Here is a 16,381-nt window from a genome sequence, read left to right on the forward strand (position 1 = left end):
CAAAGTCAGGTGGAGAAGGACACTGGGACAATCCAGTGTGTGAGTGCAGTCTCCAAAGTCAGGTGGAGAAGGGCACTGGGACAATCCAGTGTGTGGGTGCAGTCTCCAAGGTCAGGTGGCATATCCTGATGACTGGAAGTTGTTCATTTTGTGCAGGATGGCCAGAAGAGGCCTGCAAAGAGAGCTAGCACTCGTCCTCATAAACAGTTCATTGTGGCCACAAGCCAATGAAGGATCAGGCCACTTTCCTGCTCCTATGACCCCAATGCCTTTTAGCATTGTCCACGGTCCATTTGTCCAGTCTCCACTAAGCAGATGCCAGGTCCTAAGGTGTAAATGAAGATGAAGCCCAGGCAAGACAGGGCCCTGAATGGAGGCCAGTGCACAACTCTGATGGCCAAGATATGATCACACAAAAGGTTCCAAAGGCTTAGCAGTCATTTTCACCTTGGCCTTCAAAGCACCTCGCACTCAGATGATAATAGCAATGATAACAGCAGCACCAGCAGCTACCCCTTGCTAAATGCTTACTGTATGCTAGATTTTCCACACGTTTGAGTTCATCTACTACAATGGTCCTATGAGGCTGTTAGCATTATCATTCTCATTTTCTAAGGAAATAAACTAAAGCACAGAGAAGTCCAATAACCTGACCAGGCCCTGAGAGCAGATAAGGGGCAGGCAGGCCGCAGGGCAACCATGCTCCCCAGCAGTGTGATAAGGAAAGTACTCACATCCACACTAATCTATCACTTGATGTCTTCTTCTAAGCTGTCATGCTGCGGTTCTTAGAATTAAACCAGAATTGGAAGTCCCAGTGTCTGTCTCTCAATTTTTGTTAGATGGGAATGAGGTCGAAACTCGGCCAAGGAAGATGTTATAAAATATATACTGCATTTTTATACAGGTAACACAAGTGGACTCATTTTTTTTTTTTTTGCAAGCTGTGTAACTCCTTATACTAATTTTCTGTGCACACTTTGTGCATTTTACATGTACTAGGTGTAATTTCTGTTGTTGTTGTGTATCATCAAGCTGAAACCAACCCATAGTTGACCCTCCAGCAGGTTTTCAGAGGCAGTAAATCACGCAGGAGGAGCTTCACACAGAGCAGCTGGTGGATTAGAACCGCGTGCCTTTGGGTGTTGTTTCTATAGGTGTATTACATACCAAAATGTGGTAAATTAAGGGTTGAGAAGTTTCGTGTGATAATCATTTGTGAACTTTGACCAAATGAAGCACTTGATTGAATGGAGTAGTAGGAAGACAGACTGTAGCGGCTGAAGTAGGTGATGTATAGCAACCAAAAGCTAGAGAGGAGAGAGGGAGAGGGAGAGAGAGAAAGAGAGATATGAGAGATGAGATGTAGAGGTGGGAGGACCGTGAGGCAGGCATGTTGAGGCTGCTTTAGAAGTGTTCATAGGCTTATAGTACAAGTTGTCATGTTACAGTGGGCAGTACGGCCTTGAGGTGACCTGGGGAGTGGGTTGGTGCCAGAGCCCCTCTCTCTGTGAAGTCTGTGCAGGAGGTAACAAACACCTTCAACCTTAGAGGGCTTCAAGGAAGTAAAGCCACCAGAGGGAGGCCAGCTCTGATCAAATTAGGAAAAAAGAAGGTGTGTGAGTAGGATGGGGGCCTGAAGGATGGTTATCTTTGAGATGGCAGATACTGGGGGAAGAGGTGCAGGGAAGAGAGCAGATGAGAAGGGGGGCCATGGAGGAGGTACCCAAGCAGTCTCCACTAATGGTCAGGCTCATTAATAAATAAACAGAAAGCAGTTAAAACAACAGACAGTGTTTACATGTGCAGTGGGTTATATGGCCAGTCTGACTGGCGTCCCCCAGGGCCTCTCTGAGGGCGAGCTTGAGACAGCCTCAGCCTGAGGCCTGCTCTGTGAACACCAGAGGCTCATAAGCGCGGCAGTACCCATAGTACCCGCAGTACCTGGCTTTGTCTTCAGCTGGTGATCCTCGGGTTATCCAGAGTAGAAGTGGAGTGGAGCCTGGCCCCCGCCTTCATGCCGCCTGGGCAAGCAGTGGTTTGCGAGTGCCTGCTGCTCTGACTGGTTGAACGTCACCCAGTGATGGCCCAGGTGGCCAACATCAAGGGCAGCAAGCGTAATGTGTCTCTTTTGAGCAGTGGCTCAACTTCAGCTGGACTCTTCAGGAGAGCTTTGCGGTTGAGTTCATGCATTTAATGAGAAAACGAACCTGCCTGGCTTCCTGCCCCTTTTTATGAAGGACATGCTGGTTTTGTTTAGTGAGCTTTCAGGAGTCAGTTCTCAAAGCTGCTTTTTTTTTTTTTTGGCATTTTTCAGTCATATTGATTCATCTTGGGTTGTATTGCTGTTAAGGGAGCTCTGGTGACATAGTATGTAAGGAATTGCGCTGCACACCTGAAGGCCGCCCCTCTCTGGCTGTTGTGAACTCTTTGCGGGAAGGGTGAACCATCCCTTCCTATGCAGTGCACAGCCTCAGAAACCCAGTGGAGGGTTGGCTGTAAGTCAGTTGTAACTTTGGGGCAGTTAGTGAAATGAGTGGTGGTAGTACTGTTAAGGCACAGTGGTTAAGCACTCACTCAGCTGCACATCAGGTCAGTGATTTGGACCCACCAGCCAATGTGCAGAAGAATCATGGGCCGTGTGCTTCTGTAAAGCCTCGGGAACCCTGTGGGGCAGCGCCCCTCTCCCCTGTACAGTCACTATGAGTAAGAATCACTGGGACAGCACTGGGTAGGTGGGTTATATGACTGTTGTATTTGTGTTTCTGGTCTTAGCTTCAATTTCACCTTGACGAAGGTCACAGTTTAAGAACTAAACTAAAAATCACACAATTCATTATCTAAGCTTTTAGAACTATAAGCATTTCTTTCCTTAATGAACTAACTGGGGAACGCTGATGTGTCACCCAAGTCTCAATGGAGAGAGACGTTTGGATATAAAGATTTTTTAAATGTTGGTATTAATAAAAAGGTGATGAAGAAGACAGAGGTATATAGGAATTAAATGCAGGAAGCTGCTTACGCCTCTGTGACTGAGGAAAAGGAAACAAGAAAGGAACAAAATATGAGGAAAAAGACGTCTCCCCGCCCCCTCCACCATCTCCACAAAGACTGAGAGGTGGACCTTGTTGGAGAGAGCCGCTGCCACCAGACTGGACGCTTGCTGGTGGTCAGCAAGCTTGCCTGAGGGTGTGGGCTGTCTAGAAGCAGCCAAGAAGGTGGTAGTGAAACTCATAGAGGGTGTAGGTGGACCCGAGGTGGTCCACAGGAAACACCCACTGGGCAGCCAGGAATTTCACTGGCGAGAGTTGGCAGTCTAAAGCTGGTTAGCAGGAAGCAGCCCGCTAAGTGACAGAAGAACTTTCTGAAGAGTGAACGCCCCTGGGCCTTTCACACATTGCTGAGAGGCATGCGAGAAGAGGTAGCAAGGACGGAGAAGCCAGGGAGAGAAGCCTCTTCCTCTACTATGGCATGCTGTTTCCTTCCAGCGCCCCCTGTTGCCAAAGCCTAAGAATTTTCCCACCTGACAGAAGCATTTACAGGGTCCAGCTCCATTATCACCAAGCAAGTCAAAGAAGGGTGAATTTAGAGCTAAGAAGCAATAAATTGGTAACTGGCAGAGAGATGTGCAACTTGAATCCTCCAATTAGCCAGTGTCTCTCTGTCTTGACCACCACCAGGCATCTGCTCATCACAGTTCTCTTGTTTTTTGGAGAAAGGCGGAGAACCAGGCACATAGACTCTGAATGGCACGGGTCTCAGTAATGCTGCGGCAGGCCAGGATTTCGTTTCTTGTCTTGCTCTGAAGTAGCATGTATTAGCATAACTCATTTTATTCTCTTGCCCTTCACAAATAATTGTTTTTTTCCAAATTCAAAGCTCCTGACAACCCTTCACTGAGCAATTCTCTCTGCACCATTTTTCCTTCAACATGTGCTCAGTTTGTCTCTGTGTCACGTTTTGGTTAGTCTCACAGTAATTAAGACATTTTCATAATACTGTTGCATGGCACATTTAATGTAAGTCTAAGTTTTCTATGTACCAGAAAACAAAAAAAATTCATGTGACTCACTTTAATGTGAAACGGACTTTCTTGTGGTGGTCTGGACTGAACCCACAGTACTCTGAGGTAGGCCTCCATGATGCCCTTTGAGTACTGGGTCTAAGCCATGGTATTTTTCTCGTTATGCTTCCCTGCGTGTTGGCTTGGCAAGCAGAAGAGTGCCCATGGCTCCCTCATGCTTCCCCATATTCAGGTTAGGAAAAGGTCACTCAAGCATTTCATTTGTTCATGACATGAGTCCCAACAGGTGACACTAACTTTGAGCAGGAGTATCCTTTACAAAACTCCAGAAATGCATGCAGAGCATAACTGCCCTTCTCAAGCGCACTGTGTCCACCTCAGTCCACCCCACCCACCCCTGCAAGATTACGTAGCAGAGGATGATGGAAAGAACTCATCATTCAAAACTTGCCTGCGGATCCATGAGGGCTAGGATGGAAAACTGAAGGTGGGGCGGCGGATGGAAGGAGAGAGTAAGGGAGGAAGTGGTGGGTTGTGTCCCACTGAGTTGGAACCAACTCATAGTGGTTTTCAGAGGCTGTAAATTGCATGGGAGGAGATTGCCTATCTTTCTCCTGAAGACTTGAGCTGCAGGAGGATTCAAACATCCTACCTTTGGTTTGGCAGCGTAATTCTGTTACCTACTAGGCCACCAGAGATTGCTAAGCGAGGAGATGAGATTTTAAAACAATAACCTTAAATGCCTGCACAAATCACTTGCCCTTCACATCCCTCACCAGAAAGCTTGGATGGCTGATGGTCTTTGTTGTAAGGTGTAATTCTTAACTGAGAACTACACTGAGCCTTCGGCCTTGGAGAAGATGAGTAAAAAAATGACCTACCTCTTTGGTGTTCTTTATTGACTCTGTAACCAGTAGAATTTCTCACCTTCAACACTATTGTCATTTTAGACCAGATAACACTTTGTTGTAGGCAGTTAGTCTGTGCATTATAGGATATTCAGCAGTATCCTTGGCCCCTACTCATCCCCTGTCCCTACCCACTAGATGCCAGTAACACCCCTCCATGTAATACATTTCTAGATCTCCCCTATGAGGCAAAAATCACAATTGAGAACAAAGAGCTTTAACTCTGTCACATGGGCCCACTGAGCAGGACTTCAGGTGAACACTGAAATTAGAAAAATTTCTGCATCAGCTGAATTCATGGGGGGGGGGCGGAATAATAATTAGCAAAAGGGAAATGTGCCATTAAGAAAGAAGAAAGGATGAGAGAGAAGGAAGCTGCCATCCTCCTCCCTCTGCAAACTGGACATCCCAGCTATGGATACAGCAGCCTAGGCCTTCAGCAGCCCTGATGAAGAACCCAGAAGATCCATGTGACAAGGACCCAGCCCAGAGTGGCCACCAGGGCCTACCAGCTTCTTATCCACATACATGGTTTTTGGAATGCTAAGGTCAATTTCAAGAAAGTCAATGCCTACTGCGGCTTCATCTCACAACGAGGCTTGTGGGCACTGCATGGCAGTCAGGGCAAAGTCTGGGCTCACAGTCCACAGGAGAGGGTACAATGTAGTCCATTATTGAGTCACAGAGGTCACTAACATAATTCTGAAGAAGAGGGGAATTCAGCAACAGAGGCTGAAATAAAGGTTTTCCCCCTAAGTCTCCCTTCCCATGGCCATTGACCTCATCTGTGAGGTCAACAGTTTGCTTGTAACTTCCTCTGGGAAGGCCGAAGCCTGAATTAGATCCTGCTCTTCTGTCCTTTCCCAGCTACCTGTACTTCCTTTATAAGAGCTCTCTATTCTTCCTTGTTTCCTCATCTGTTTCTCTCACTGGATTCCTCCCGTGTTGATCAGTACACACCACACAGCTCAGTGTCTGGCACACAGATGGCATTTGGCTGCTGTACTTAGCTAAACACCATCTGTGTGCCAGACACTAAGAGGGAGCTCCGGTGGCTTAGTGGGAAAGAATTGCACTGGCAGCCCAAAGGCATGAGGTTCAAATCCACCAGCTGCTCTGCAGGAGAAAGATGGACATCCTCTCCCCATATGATTTACAGTCTCTGAAAACTCCCTGGAGGGTCAGTTATGAGTAATTTCTGCCTCAAAAGTACAAAACAACCACACTGGCTATCAAATTGCAATTAAAGTCCTTCACACAATTCTTAGCACATAGTCAGTGATACAAAACAATAAAATAAGCTGAACTCTTCCCCTTTTTCCTTAATCAACTTACTCTCTTCTCACATCAATCCGGATAATTGGTTCCTTTTCAATATCAGTGCCTGACTTTGCATATCCAGAGCAAATATGTAAGGAAATTCTGAATAAAGTTCTTCCCAGATATAGAGAGCTAATTTTCTGATAACCCTCACCCTTTCCACCCTACTCCATCTGTGACTGTCACTGAGGTAAGACTTGTTTTGTTTTGTTTGTTTTAATGCACCTGCTTGGCACAGATTGGCTGAAGACAAAACCAAACCAGCCCCATTGCCTCCAAACCAGTCCCCACTCATAGGCCACACTTACTGGACAGAGTAGAACTGCCCCATAGTGTTCCCAAGGCTGTAAGCCTTTACAGAAGCAGAATATCACATCTTCTCCCTTGGAGAGACTGGTGGTTCTGAACCACTGACCTTCTTGTTAGCAGGCAAGCACCTTCCATCAGCATGCCAACAGGGGTTCTAGCTATGCCCAGGAAGCTCAAATTTGAATAGAAATTTAAGTTCATGGAATATTCATGCTCCTTTCTTCTTACTCTCCCCTTTCATTCTTTATTCTTTTCTTCAGCAAATATATATTAAGGACCCCTCTCTACTTTCTCTGCCTGGCACACACTTCCCCTTCTCCTGCCTGGAGAATTCTAGTCATGATCAAAGACCTAATTAAATGTGATCTTGTATGAGAAGACTTAGCCGACTCCTTCAGGCATCCTGTCAGTTGGCTTGTGCACGGATGTCATCGCTTATGAAAGTACCATGATGCCGTGTTGACTTCCCCAATCTCCAGTAACGTAAAGCCAAACATCATCTATTTCTGTCCTGGGTTTTACTCCGATGACCTTGGCATATAATGGCACTGGCCATGGAGGGAAGGAGATGGAGTATGAGAGACAGTAATTAGGGGAGTAAAGACACAGTAAAACTCAATGACTGGCTGTGAAAGGTGAGTGGAAAGAAAAGTCCACACTTGTTTCTTATTCTCTGCAATGGTACCTCCATCCACTGAGGTGTAATACAGTGAAGTGGTGGTTTTAGACATGATGACTCCAAGGGGAGTATTTAGGCTGCCTTCAGACTCTCAGTGTCTTAGGCTCCTGCAAAGTGGGTGACATGTGGATCTTTTGTGTGTGTGTATGTGTATGTGTGACTGTGGGTGCCCTTCAGGACCACTTTCTTGACCTTTATCACCTTTGCTTTGGCTTCAGTTTGGGAACTCAGGAGCTGGGAGATAAAGTAAAAGTGCAGGGTTCGGAAAACCCATCACTTCTGACCTTTTTGTGTGGGGCCCTTACTACATGCATCATTGGTTCCTTTGAAAACATCACAAGTCTCAGAAGATTAAATTTTCTGTCATTCTCATGACACTTCCTTCTTCACTTTTCGCTCTCTTTATAAAAAGGCCAGATCTCTATTTTACTTAAACTTGGCCAATTTGAGATTTCTAAATCAAGCCAATAGCCATGATTCTAGAAACGTTTCTTCCTGACCTTTGGAAATGCATGTGAGAGTGCAGGGGGGAAAGACATTTCAAATTATCAGATGCCTATTTTTCACCACAGAATTCCGCATGCACAGTAGACTTAAATCCCTCTTGTACTGGAATAGGGAAACGATTCCTATTCTTTACCAAATGCTTTCGTCACACAGATTCTAGAAAAAGCATCAATAAAGAGACATTACCAGAGCTTATTGAGAAGGTGGAGTGGCGCAAGTAATTTTTGGTTGACTTCAAATTTAAAGTCAACCTGCCCAGCAGCTTCGCGTAAGGAAAGCCTGGCAAACTGCTTCCATAAAGATTGCAGCCAAGAGAGCTGTACTGCGTGGGTGTGCGTCAGGAGTGACTTGACCAGAGCTCACAGCATTTGCCTTATGAAAAGCCTGTTAGGTCTTGGGCTGTGTGTGTGTGTGTGTGTGTGTGTGTGTGTGTGTGTGTGTTTAAACCCAGTGCCTCACGCATCACTTAAATTCCTCAGTGGATTCACCTTAGTGGCCACTTATCAAGTGGGCAAAATTAGCTGTGGTCAGCATGGTTGTTTGAGGCTGTACTACCACTCAAAGCTTGTAGGTCAGAACGCCTCACCTTGTAAATGATACTGTGTTGTTATGTTGTTGTTATGTGCTATCAAGTCACCTACAGCTCATTGCGACCCTATGTACAACAGCTCTGAACCCTGCTCTATCCTGAGCCAACCTTATTGTCTCTGACACACTATCTTTATTAAATAGTGTAAAACAAAGCAAAATAAAAGTCATGGTATTTATGCTGTGCCTTCTGATAAACTAATAATTCTTTGAAGGTAAATATATTTTAAAGTATTATATAAGATTGTGCTGGTTGTTTTTTTTTTTCTGCTTTTCCATTTTTTCTAAACTAGACAAAAGCAAGGCTGTTCTCATTTTATAAATTAATTTGCTCTCTTCCAAAGAAGACCTCTGTCACCCTTCCCAATTCCTTCCCTTCCAAACTGATACATAGATATTCTGAGCTAGAGAGACAAAGGACCTCGTAGAAGGTCAGATAATGCTTCAGTTGAGCTGCTCAGAAGGCTGTGAGATGGACACATCTCAGGAAAATGCAAAGGGCCAGACTCAATTCACAGAGCAGGCTGTGAGAAGAGATGCCCCCTTGGCAGGAGAGTCTAGATGTGGCAACGTCTCTTTCCCCCTTCTCATGCTGACATTGACCCTGACCATGCTCTGGTTCTCAGGGACATGCCCCTGGCTCCCAGCCCCCACTTAAAGCCTCTGCTAGCTGTCAAAGAGAACAGTAAAAGCTCCCTAGACTTGAATCACCCTGATCACCTGGCAAACACATTGTCACTCTCAGCAGCCAAGTGCTTGCATGGCCCTCAGTAGACCCTCATTCCTCTTTCACCCCCCTCACCTCACGAGGTAAAACTCATTTATTTCTGTCAGAGTTGGAGTAAGAGAAAGGGCTGGTTACCTAGCCAGCCGGCCTTCTGAAGTGTGGGCTTCTGAGCTGCAGCCGTGCTTAGCGCTATGGGACCAGGGGATGGCTTTTAATCGAAGTGTCCTGTCTGTCAATCTTCCAGCTGAGAGTGGACAGAGTAGCGGGCAGTTCCAAGGGCGTCCCTCGGAAGTCTGGTCCCAGTGGCAGAGCCAGCACCACGGACAGCAGAGCGGTGAGCAGCACTCCCACCAGCAGCCCAGTCAGACTGAAGTGTTCCAGGTAAATCGAGCGAGCACCGCCTTCTCGTAGGTACCGGCACCTTCTCTCTGCTTCCTTTCCCCCCCTCGTCCCGGCTGCAGCTCCAGCTGCTCCCATAGTGAGCATGAGTGCTGGCCTCGCCTGGCCATGTCGTTCTGAGCTAGAGGGGATCCAGGCTTAGGGAGCCTTGTCCTGCCCAGCATGAAACCTCAGGTGCGATCCCAAAAGGCGAGGGCACCTTTAACCTTTGAGCTGATGCACACAAAGTCAGATGCTGCACTTAGATCCCTTGCCCTATCCAAACCTCAGAGCTGCCCACAGGGGCACAAGGATCCAGCACTCAGCTTCTCCTGGCAGTTGAGGCACCTTTCGGCCTGATTGCCTTCAGCTGCCCAAACCCCCTCACCCCTGCGACCACCCAGGAGGAGAGGATGGCCTGGGCCCTGCCCTTTGTCAGCTCTTCTCTCTAGTTCAGCTCAGGGTGCTGTCCACAGGACTCCTCCTCACTTGTTTAGCCATTTCTGGTCCATTCTGGGGGTTTGGAGCAGATCTGACCTAACTGCGGTCTGCTCTCTGGAGTTTTCAGGACTCCCCCTATCATCCAGCACTGTCCCCACTAGAGGCTATAAAGTGGGGAACAGGTAGCTCAGCTGGTAGACTCCTGCTCAGCCTTCCCCAACAGGTCTGCATGAAGGGAAATGTCCCTGGCTCCCAGAACTGCATGCCCCGTAGCACAAGATATCAGGGCAGGGATTGCATTGTGGTCACCTGGTAGAGGGAACTTCTGGAATTATGAATCCCCCTTCCCGGAGGGCCAGCTCTTCACTCACCACACCCCACCCGTCTTCCGACTCCTTTCCTGCCAAGCTAAGCCAGCATTTTCACAGACAACAGTCGAGGACCCAACTGCCATTCCAGTCCCTCACCTCGGCTCAGCCTGGCCAGTTGGTGGCACCTCAGTCCCCCTCCTGTACCAAGTCCCAGCACATTCCTGTCCTTGTATATCACCTCAGCCCTGCCAGACACTGTTCCCTAAAGTGTATCTCAGTGGACACAATGCCAAAAAGAATTCTTAGTCACTTAGGTTTGTGATACACTGGTTAAACACGATTATTGAAATCCTGTTTTGCAGGACTTACCAATGTCTTTGTCGTATGACTGATGAAGATTGTGAATTTCTAGAGAGTAGGCCTTGTGTGCCTCCCAAACATATTTGCCTGCAGAATTCTTTGTTCACCAAGTATCTCATGGCCATGGAATTCCACAGGACACACTTGGGGAAATATGCCATAGAGATTGATTGGAATGTTGCTTTGCTTACACTCAGGATGGATTGTCTGAGGCCTGGAGAACAGGAAGGTCTGGTCTAGCATTAAAGTTTAATAAGCTGTAGGGTTTAGCCCTGCGCACACTGTGCATGGTGAAGACAGCTGCGTGGAGAAGAGTCCATACAAACACCCTCGGCATCTTGTTTGAGATGGATTTATGTGCATGTGGGGGGAGAGGCAAGGTGCTCCCCAATGTCCCAGGCTCAGCTTCAAAACAAGGTTATATTTTAATGGGAGCCCTCCCCAGGGTTCTCAGAGCTCTATGCCTCCCTCAACACAGAGAGCACCCCTCAGAGATGTTGTGAGCTGCCCCCTAGAGAAACGAGAATGAGGGCAAGTGAGAGGCTGAGGTCCCAGACATGCCCAGGGCACAGAATGACCCAATTCCCGTGACTTCTCTCCTGCAGGACATGCTGCCCATGCCGGGAGATCCAACCCAGGGGACTGGCAACTATAACATCGAAGACTTTGCCGACCTGGGCATGTTCCCGCCTTTTTCTGAGTAGCCTCGGGCCACTTGAGACTCCTGTGTGCAGAACTGTCCCGGCTGCGACGTCAACTCCTATGTGAATGGGCTTGCCTCCGCCCTCCCTGCCCTGAGCGGGAACCCCACCAGAAGGCGCTTCACCCCTGTCCCCGTCGGCCCTCCCTGCCCAGCTCCAACAGGTGGCCTGACCGCTCCGCAGTGGCCAGGGGTGTTAGTTGACACTGGGGCTCAGTTGTATTTATTGTATTTTATCTGTGTGTGTTTGGAAGGGGAACATATTGGGCCCTCAAAATGTGATTGTGAATAATTTCTTAGTGGACAGCTTTCAACTACAAAGGGTTCACTTAAAACCCGAGTGATGAGGCAGCACCCGCAGGCCAGCCTGGACTTGGAAATCAGTGTGCTTGCATTTGATTTTTGCAAGATGGGATGGGACTTGGGGTGCTGGACAGAGAGGAAATGGGACCCAGTCTTTGTCCCAGAAACACAAGGACTGAGGGGGCTCTGGCATGTCTGCTGCTCAGCTCGGCTAGGTCCCTCTGTGTGCCCCCAGGGTGGTGGCCATGTGTACTTTGTGCAGTGTGACATGACCCTCTGTCTTGCTGGGGGGTTGTACCTCGTGTCTGTCGTGTGCAGCCAGAGTGAGTGTATAGAATCCAGAGTGTATCGTGTTACAACCCGGGTGTGAAGCCCTCAACCCCAAGTGTGAGAGCCCTGATGTGGAGCCCCTGACCTCCAAGCTCGGCACCCTGACTGGGAGCCCCTGGCTCCTTGGGGTTTGGCTCTGTTGGCCAAGGCCCAGGGCCCAGGAGCTGACTGGCATAGTTTGTACAGCTGGCCCATCAGCAGTTAGGGTTAGGGGTGGGCACCCTTCTTTGGTCCACATGTCCAGGGCAGACCCAAGCCCCTTTCCACCGACAGACCCTCTCCTACAGCTTCTGTTCTGATTACATGTAGATCTTTCTCATCCCTTTTCTGCTGGTGAGAGGCAGACCTTGTCCCTGTTCACTGCCAGCAGGAAGGTGCCCCTCCTGAGTGGTCACAGGAACGCCTCTGTGCAGGTCTGATGTGGTTTCATCATGTGCTCTAGCCAAGCTGGTCGTGTACCCCCTGGCCCAGGCCCAGTGGCCACATTCTTCTCAGTTACTCTAGATGGTTGAAGGGTCCACCCCCTGGGGGAACACAGGAACTTGGAATCACATCCTCCAGGCCATAGGGACCTTCAGTCCCACCAGGCAGCAGATGGAATCTGGGGGCACAAGTTTGCAGGACAGGTGATGGGTTTCAGATGTGATTCCAGTTCTGCTTCCTCCGGACACGCACCAGGGCCTTGAGTTTGTATGCCCAGTGCGAGTGGTCTCAGGATGGGAGTGAGAGCTGACTCAGGGCCTTCCACCAGCTACTGGGATTACCCAGGACGTGAGGAAATGAGTTGAGGAACCCATCCCTGCATTTGTCACTTCCTTTGCCCCCACGTTGTACCTTTACTCCAGCAAAGGCTCTCTCTGCCTCTCGTGTTTTCTGCTTTGGTGTCATTCAGTCCCCTGTTCGCATCATTGTCCCATCAGCCCCTGGAGTCTGGGCTGCCTCAGGGCAGGAGGGTGAGAGGTCCAGCTTCCAACATCTTCCAGGAAGACCCTGCCAGGCACTGCCAAGTGGTGCAAATGCTCATGACCAGTGTGTGTGCAGGTTCTAGAAGGCTATGGAAAGTGATTTGTTTCTAGGCTGCAGAGGGAACCCAGCCTGATGTACACAGGCGTGAGATGTGCCTGTGACCCTTAGAGCCCTGCGTCACCCCAGCCCTCCCTGGCATTCAGAGCAGGTGGGTGAGGACCCTGGGGCAGCTTCATCCGCCAGAGTCCAGCACAGGTCTGTTGACCACCTTTGTCTGCCCGCTTGTTGTGATCTCGATTCCAAGACCCTAAATTCATGCTAGTTGGGCAATTTTAGAGCAGTCTCTGATTCTTTTGTATATAACATTGATTGAGGCTTGAGTTTAAAGCTGTGTAGTGTGGCCCCTTCATCACCTGCTTCCTTCTCTTCTGGGGAAACGGCTGATGATGGGAACGCCAAGCAGTCACACGTCCAGACAATGCCAGACCCAGAAGGCCCTTTGTGTGCCCTGCCCCACCCAGGCCACCAGTGACATTGACCCCGCCTCAGGCTGTGGGCATCATTGTTTCCCAAAAAGGCACACAAATGCATTTTGTATCAAAGAAAGGTTTTTCCATGAATGAAAACAGTCTTTTATCTTGTGCATTAGGAAGTCTGGGTAGCTAGGCTGGCAGTTAATGTTTGTTTGGTTTCCTCCCGATTTTTAGAAGTTGGAGGCTTTTCCTGACTGCAGTCAGTCAGCACATCTATGGTGAGCCTTCCTGGTTTCAAGTCTGTGCTGGGCTCTGAGGGGAAACAATAAAAGTGAGGAGACCCTGCTTCCCAGGACCTGCTTCTCCTGCCTGAACCAGGGGGTCTGGGTTGCAGCCCCGGTAGAGTAGTGCTTAATGTATCGGGCTGGTAGGTGTGACATCAGTTCAAATCCACAAGCTTTTCTTCAGGAGAAAGATGGGAAATCTTCCTTGTAAAGATTTACAGCCTAGAAAACCCAATAGAGGATCCCTCTGAGCCAGGAGTCACTGGATGGAAGTGTTTAGGCCGCAGCCTACTCACTTCTTGATCCTGGAAGTCAAAGATTCATGAATGTCAAAGCCAGATCTACTGGGAGCCTCAGAACCAAGCCACCCCCAAGCTTCTTGGAGCTTTGTCCTGAGAGCACCTACAGAGGATTTCTTGTGCTGCCAGGAGTTCCACATCTCTTGCATTCCTCATTCCACCAGTGGGACGTGAGTCATAGAAGCCAGCAAATGACCAGTACGGAAATAGAAGAGAGGAAAGAGTAGAAGCCCAGCACTGGGAGAATCCCACACTCCAAGAATTCTCTCCCCAAGTATTTTTTTGAGCACACTGGAGTTAAAATCCGAGAGGATTTGATTAGCCTAGTTTGCAAAAGGACTCCTGAATCCAGTCCTGCCCTGGTCTGCAAGCCAGATTCTCATGGACCCTCTTATGGACCTGTCCTTTAGCCAGTGATGCAGCCCTGAGGCCCCGCCCATACCTGAGGATAGAATTAACACCTGGATTGGGAATGGGAGAGGCACCTCACCTGAAGGCGTCCTTTATGGCTTTGGTACTAAGTCTCCCTTCCTCACTGCTCATCTGAGCTCCTAGACTTTCTTTAGCAGTTTAGGCAGCTCTGGCAGTCTAGTGGGTAAGGACTTGCACGTCCAATCCAAATGCAGACAGTTCAAATCCACCATCCCCTTCTCAAGAGGAAAATGGGCAGTCTCCTTCCACGCAGCCCACAGCCTCTAAAAGGAGGGTCAACTATGAGTCTGTTCAGACTCGACAGCGTATAACAACAAGAAGCAGATGTTTGTTCCACAGGGAGGGCCCTGTTGAAAGCTGCCTGAGCTGTTGGCAAAGACGCAGAAGCAGCCATAGTGAAGTTTGGCTAAGCCTGAGTTAGTGATTATGGTAGTAGCTAAGGATTGTGCGGAAATGGTCTGCCTTTTTGATCACTGCTGACTTGGGTTTAGTATTGGCGGATAACAGAGGAATTCTACCGTGGGCCTTACATTGCAGAGCTTAAGTCTTCATAGCAGGAAAGGGGCTGTGTGTTACCCAGGTTAGCCACATTTGCAGGTATTGGTACCCATACTAGCATTAGCCTAAAAGGGAGGCAGGCCTTGAGGAAGTGAGTGGTCCTCCGCTCCTCCCGCTCTGTGCCCTTAGGATGAGCTATGTGGACAGTGACACCATCTCCTCCATCAGGGTTGTTACCTGTCATACAAACAGGATTAAGCCAGTACCACATCAGAACAGAAACCCTCTCTGTGTTATCAGAACATAGGGTTTGTCCCTAAGTAGCAGCATCTGAACTGACCAGTGGCCCCCCTCAGTGTACTAAGGAGCTGAGAGCCGCCTAGCTGTCCACCTTCCCCTCACCTGCCTGGCCACTGGGGTAACTTGAAAAGGCCCCACAAGTTGAGGAGGGGCATTTGCACACATAGGTGTGCCCAGGCCTTGTAGCCAAAGCTGGAGATTAGATCAAGCAACAAGCCAAAGTTTGCAGGCCACTAACTGTGGAAGTGACAGACCACCAGGTTCTCCCAGGCCGTGCGGGCCGGCACAGCTTGCTTCATCTAACAAACTTAGGCTCCTTCGGGGGGGGGGGGGGATAAACAAAAGGGGCTTTCCCAGACAGGCTTTGGTAGATGATTTAAGCACTTACTCATTTCCCTTTTAGCCCTTTATTCTTATGGACGTGAACTGTGCTGTGGATAAATCATAATTTGTATTTCTTGAATGTTCTCTCTGACTAACAGTTATAAAGTTGGTTGTGAATATGTGTAACTAACGTAACTGCCTTTTAAAACTTCATTACAATAAAAATTACTTTGCTCTGAACAATGACAAGCCCGCTTTGCATTGGGACGGTTCGTGGAACTTGTCCCTTGGAATTTGATACAGACCTTGTGAGAAGCCCACTTTTAGTGAGGTATCCTGTGAGGGGGCTGGAATGCAAGTGTGCTAACGAGGGACCCTTTGGGGAGTTGCCGTTACATGGGACAGAACATTAATTCACATTTCCTGAAAGTTCATGTTAGGATAGATCCTTTTAACAGTCTCCTCACAATTGCTATTTTTGTCAGTCATTATAAACATTCTGTGTGGCTCTTATTTCTTGTATATAGATGAAGAACCCTGGTGGTGCAGTGGTTAAGCACTTAGCTTCTAACAAAGTTTGAACCTACTCAGCAAATGCCATAGGAAAAGGACCGGGCAATCAACTTCTTTCAAGATGCAAACTCAAAACTAAAAAAAAAGAGAGCTCTGTTGAGGTAGTCTGTGAAGATTACAGGACAGGACACCCGGTGGAGGGGTGCTGCTGTTTTGCAAGAGGCCACTGCCAGTCAGAATCAACCCAGCAGCTCCCGCTGGCAGCATCAGATGAAGCAGAACCTGGGCGAGTCAAGTGAGTATTGAGAACACGCAGAAGAACATGGCAGGACTAGGACTTTTCTTAGGTTTTGTTCCAAAATCCTGTAATTAGTGTTCTTACCACTCTACATTTCAGTTCTCCCAAA

At 48.4% G+C, this 16,381-nt stretch overlaps 1 protein-coding gene across 1 annotated transcript in view; it reads left to right on the plus strand.

Annotated features, from left to right (window-relative positions):
- Positions 1–11,369, plus strand: part of ARNT2 (aryl-hydrocarbon receptor nuclear translocator 2) — a 197,412-nt gene extending 186,043 nt beyond the window's left edge. Inside the window, exons 18-19 of the mRNA XM_006885116.1 lie at positions 9,307–9,443; positions 11,158–11,369. Coding sequence (XP_006885178.1) covers positions 9,307–9,443; positions 11,158–11,256 — 236 coding nt within the window. The 3' untranslated portion in view covers positions 11,257–11,369. The remainder of the gene's footprint in view (positions 1–9,306; positions 9,444–11,157) is intronic.
- The last annotated feature ends 5,012 nt before the right edge of the window (positions 11,370–16,381 follow it).

This window comes from Elephantulus edwardii, unplaced genomic scaffold (genome assembly GCF_000299155.1).
Source record: "Elephantulus edwardii isolate Elephantulus edwardi_28Jun2011 unplaced genomic scaffold, EleEdw1.0 scaffold00041, whole genome shotgun sequence".
Classification (NCBI taxonomy): Eukaryota; Metazoa; Chordata; class Mammalia; order Macroscelidea; family Macroscelididae; genus Elephantulus; species Elephantulus edwardii.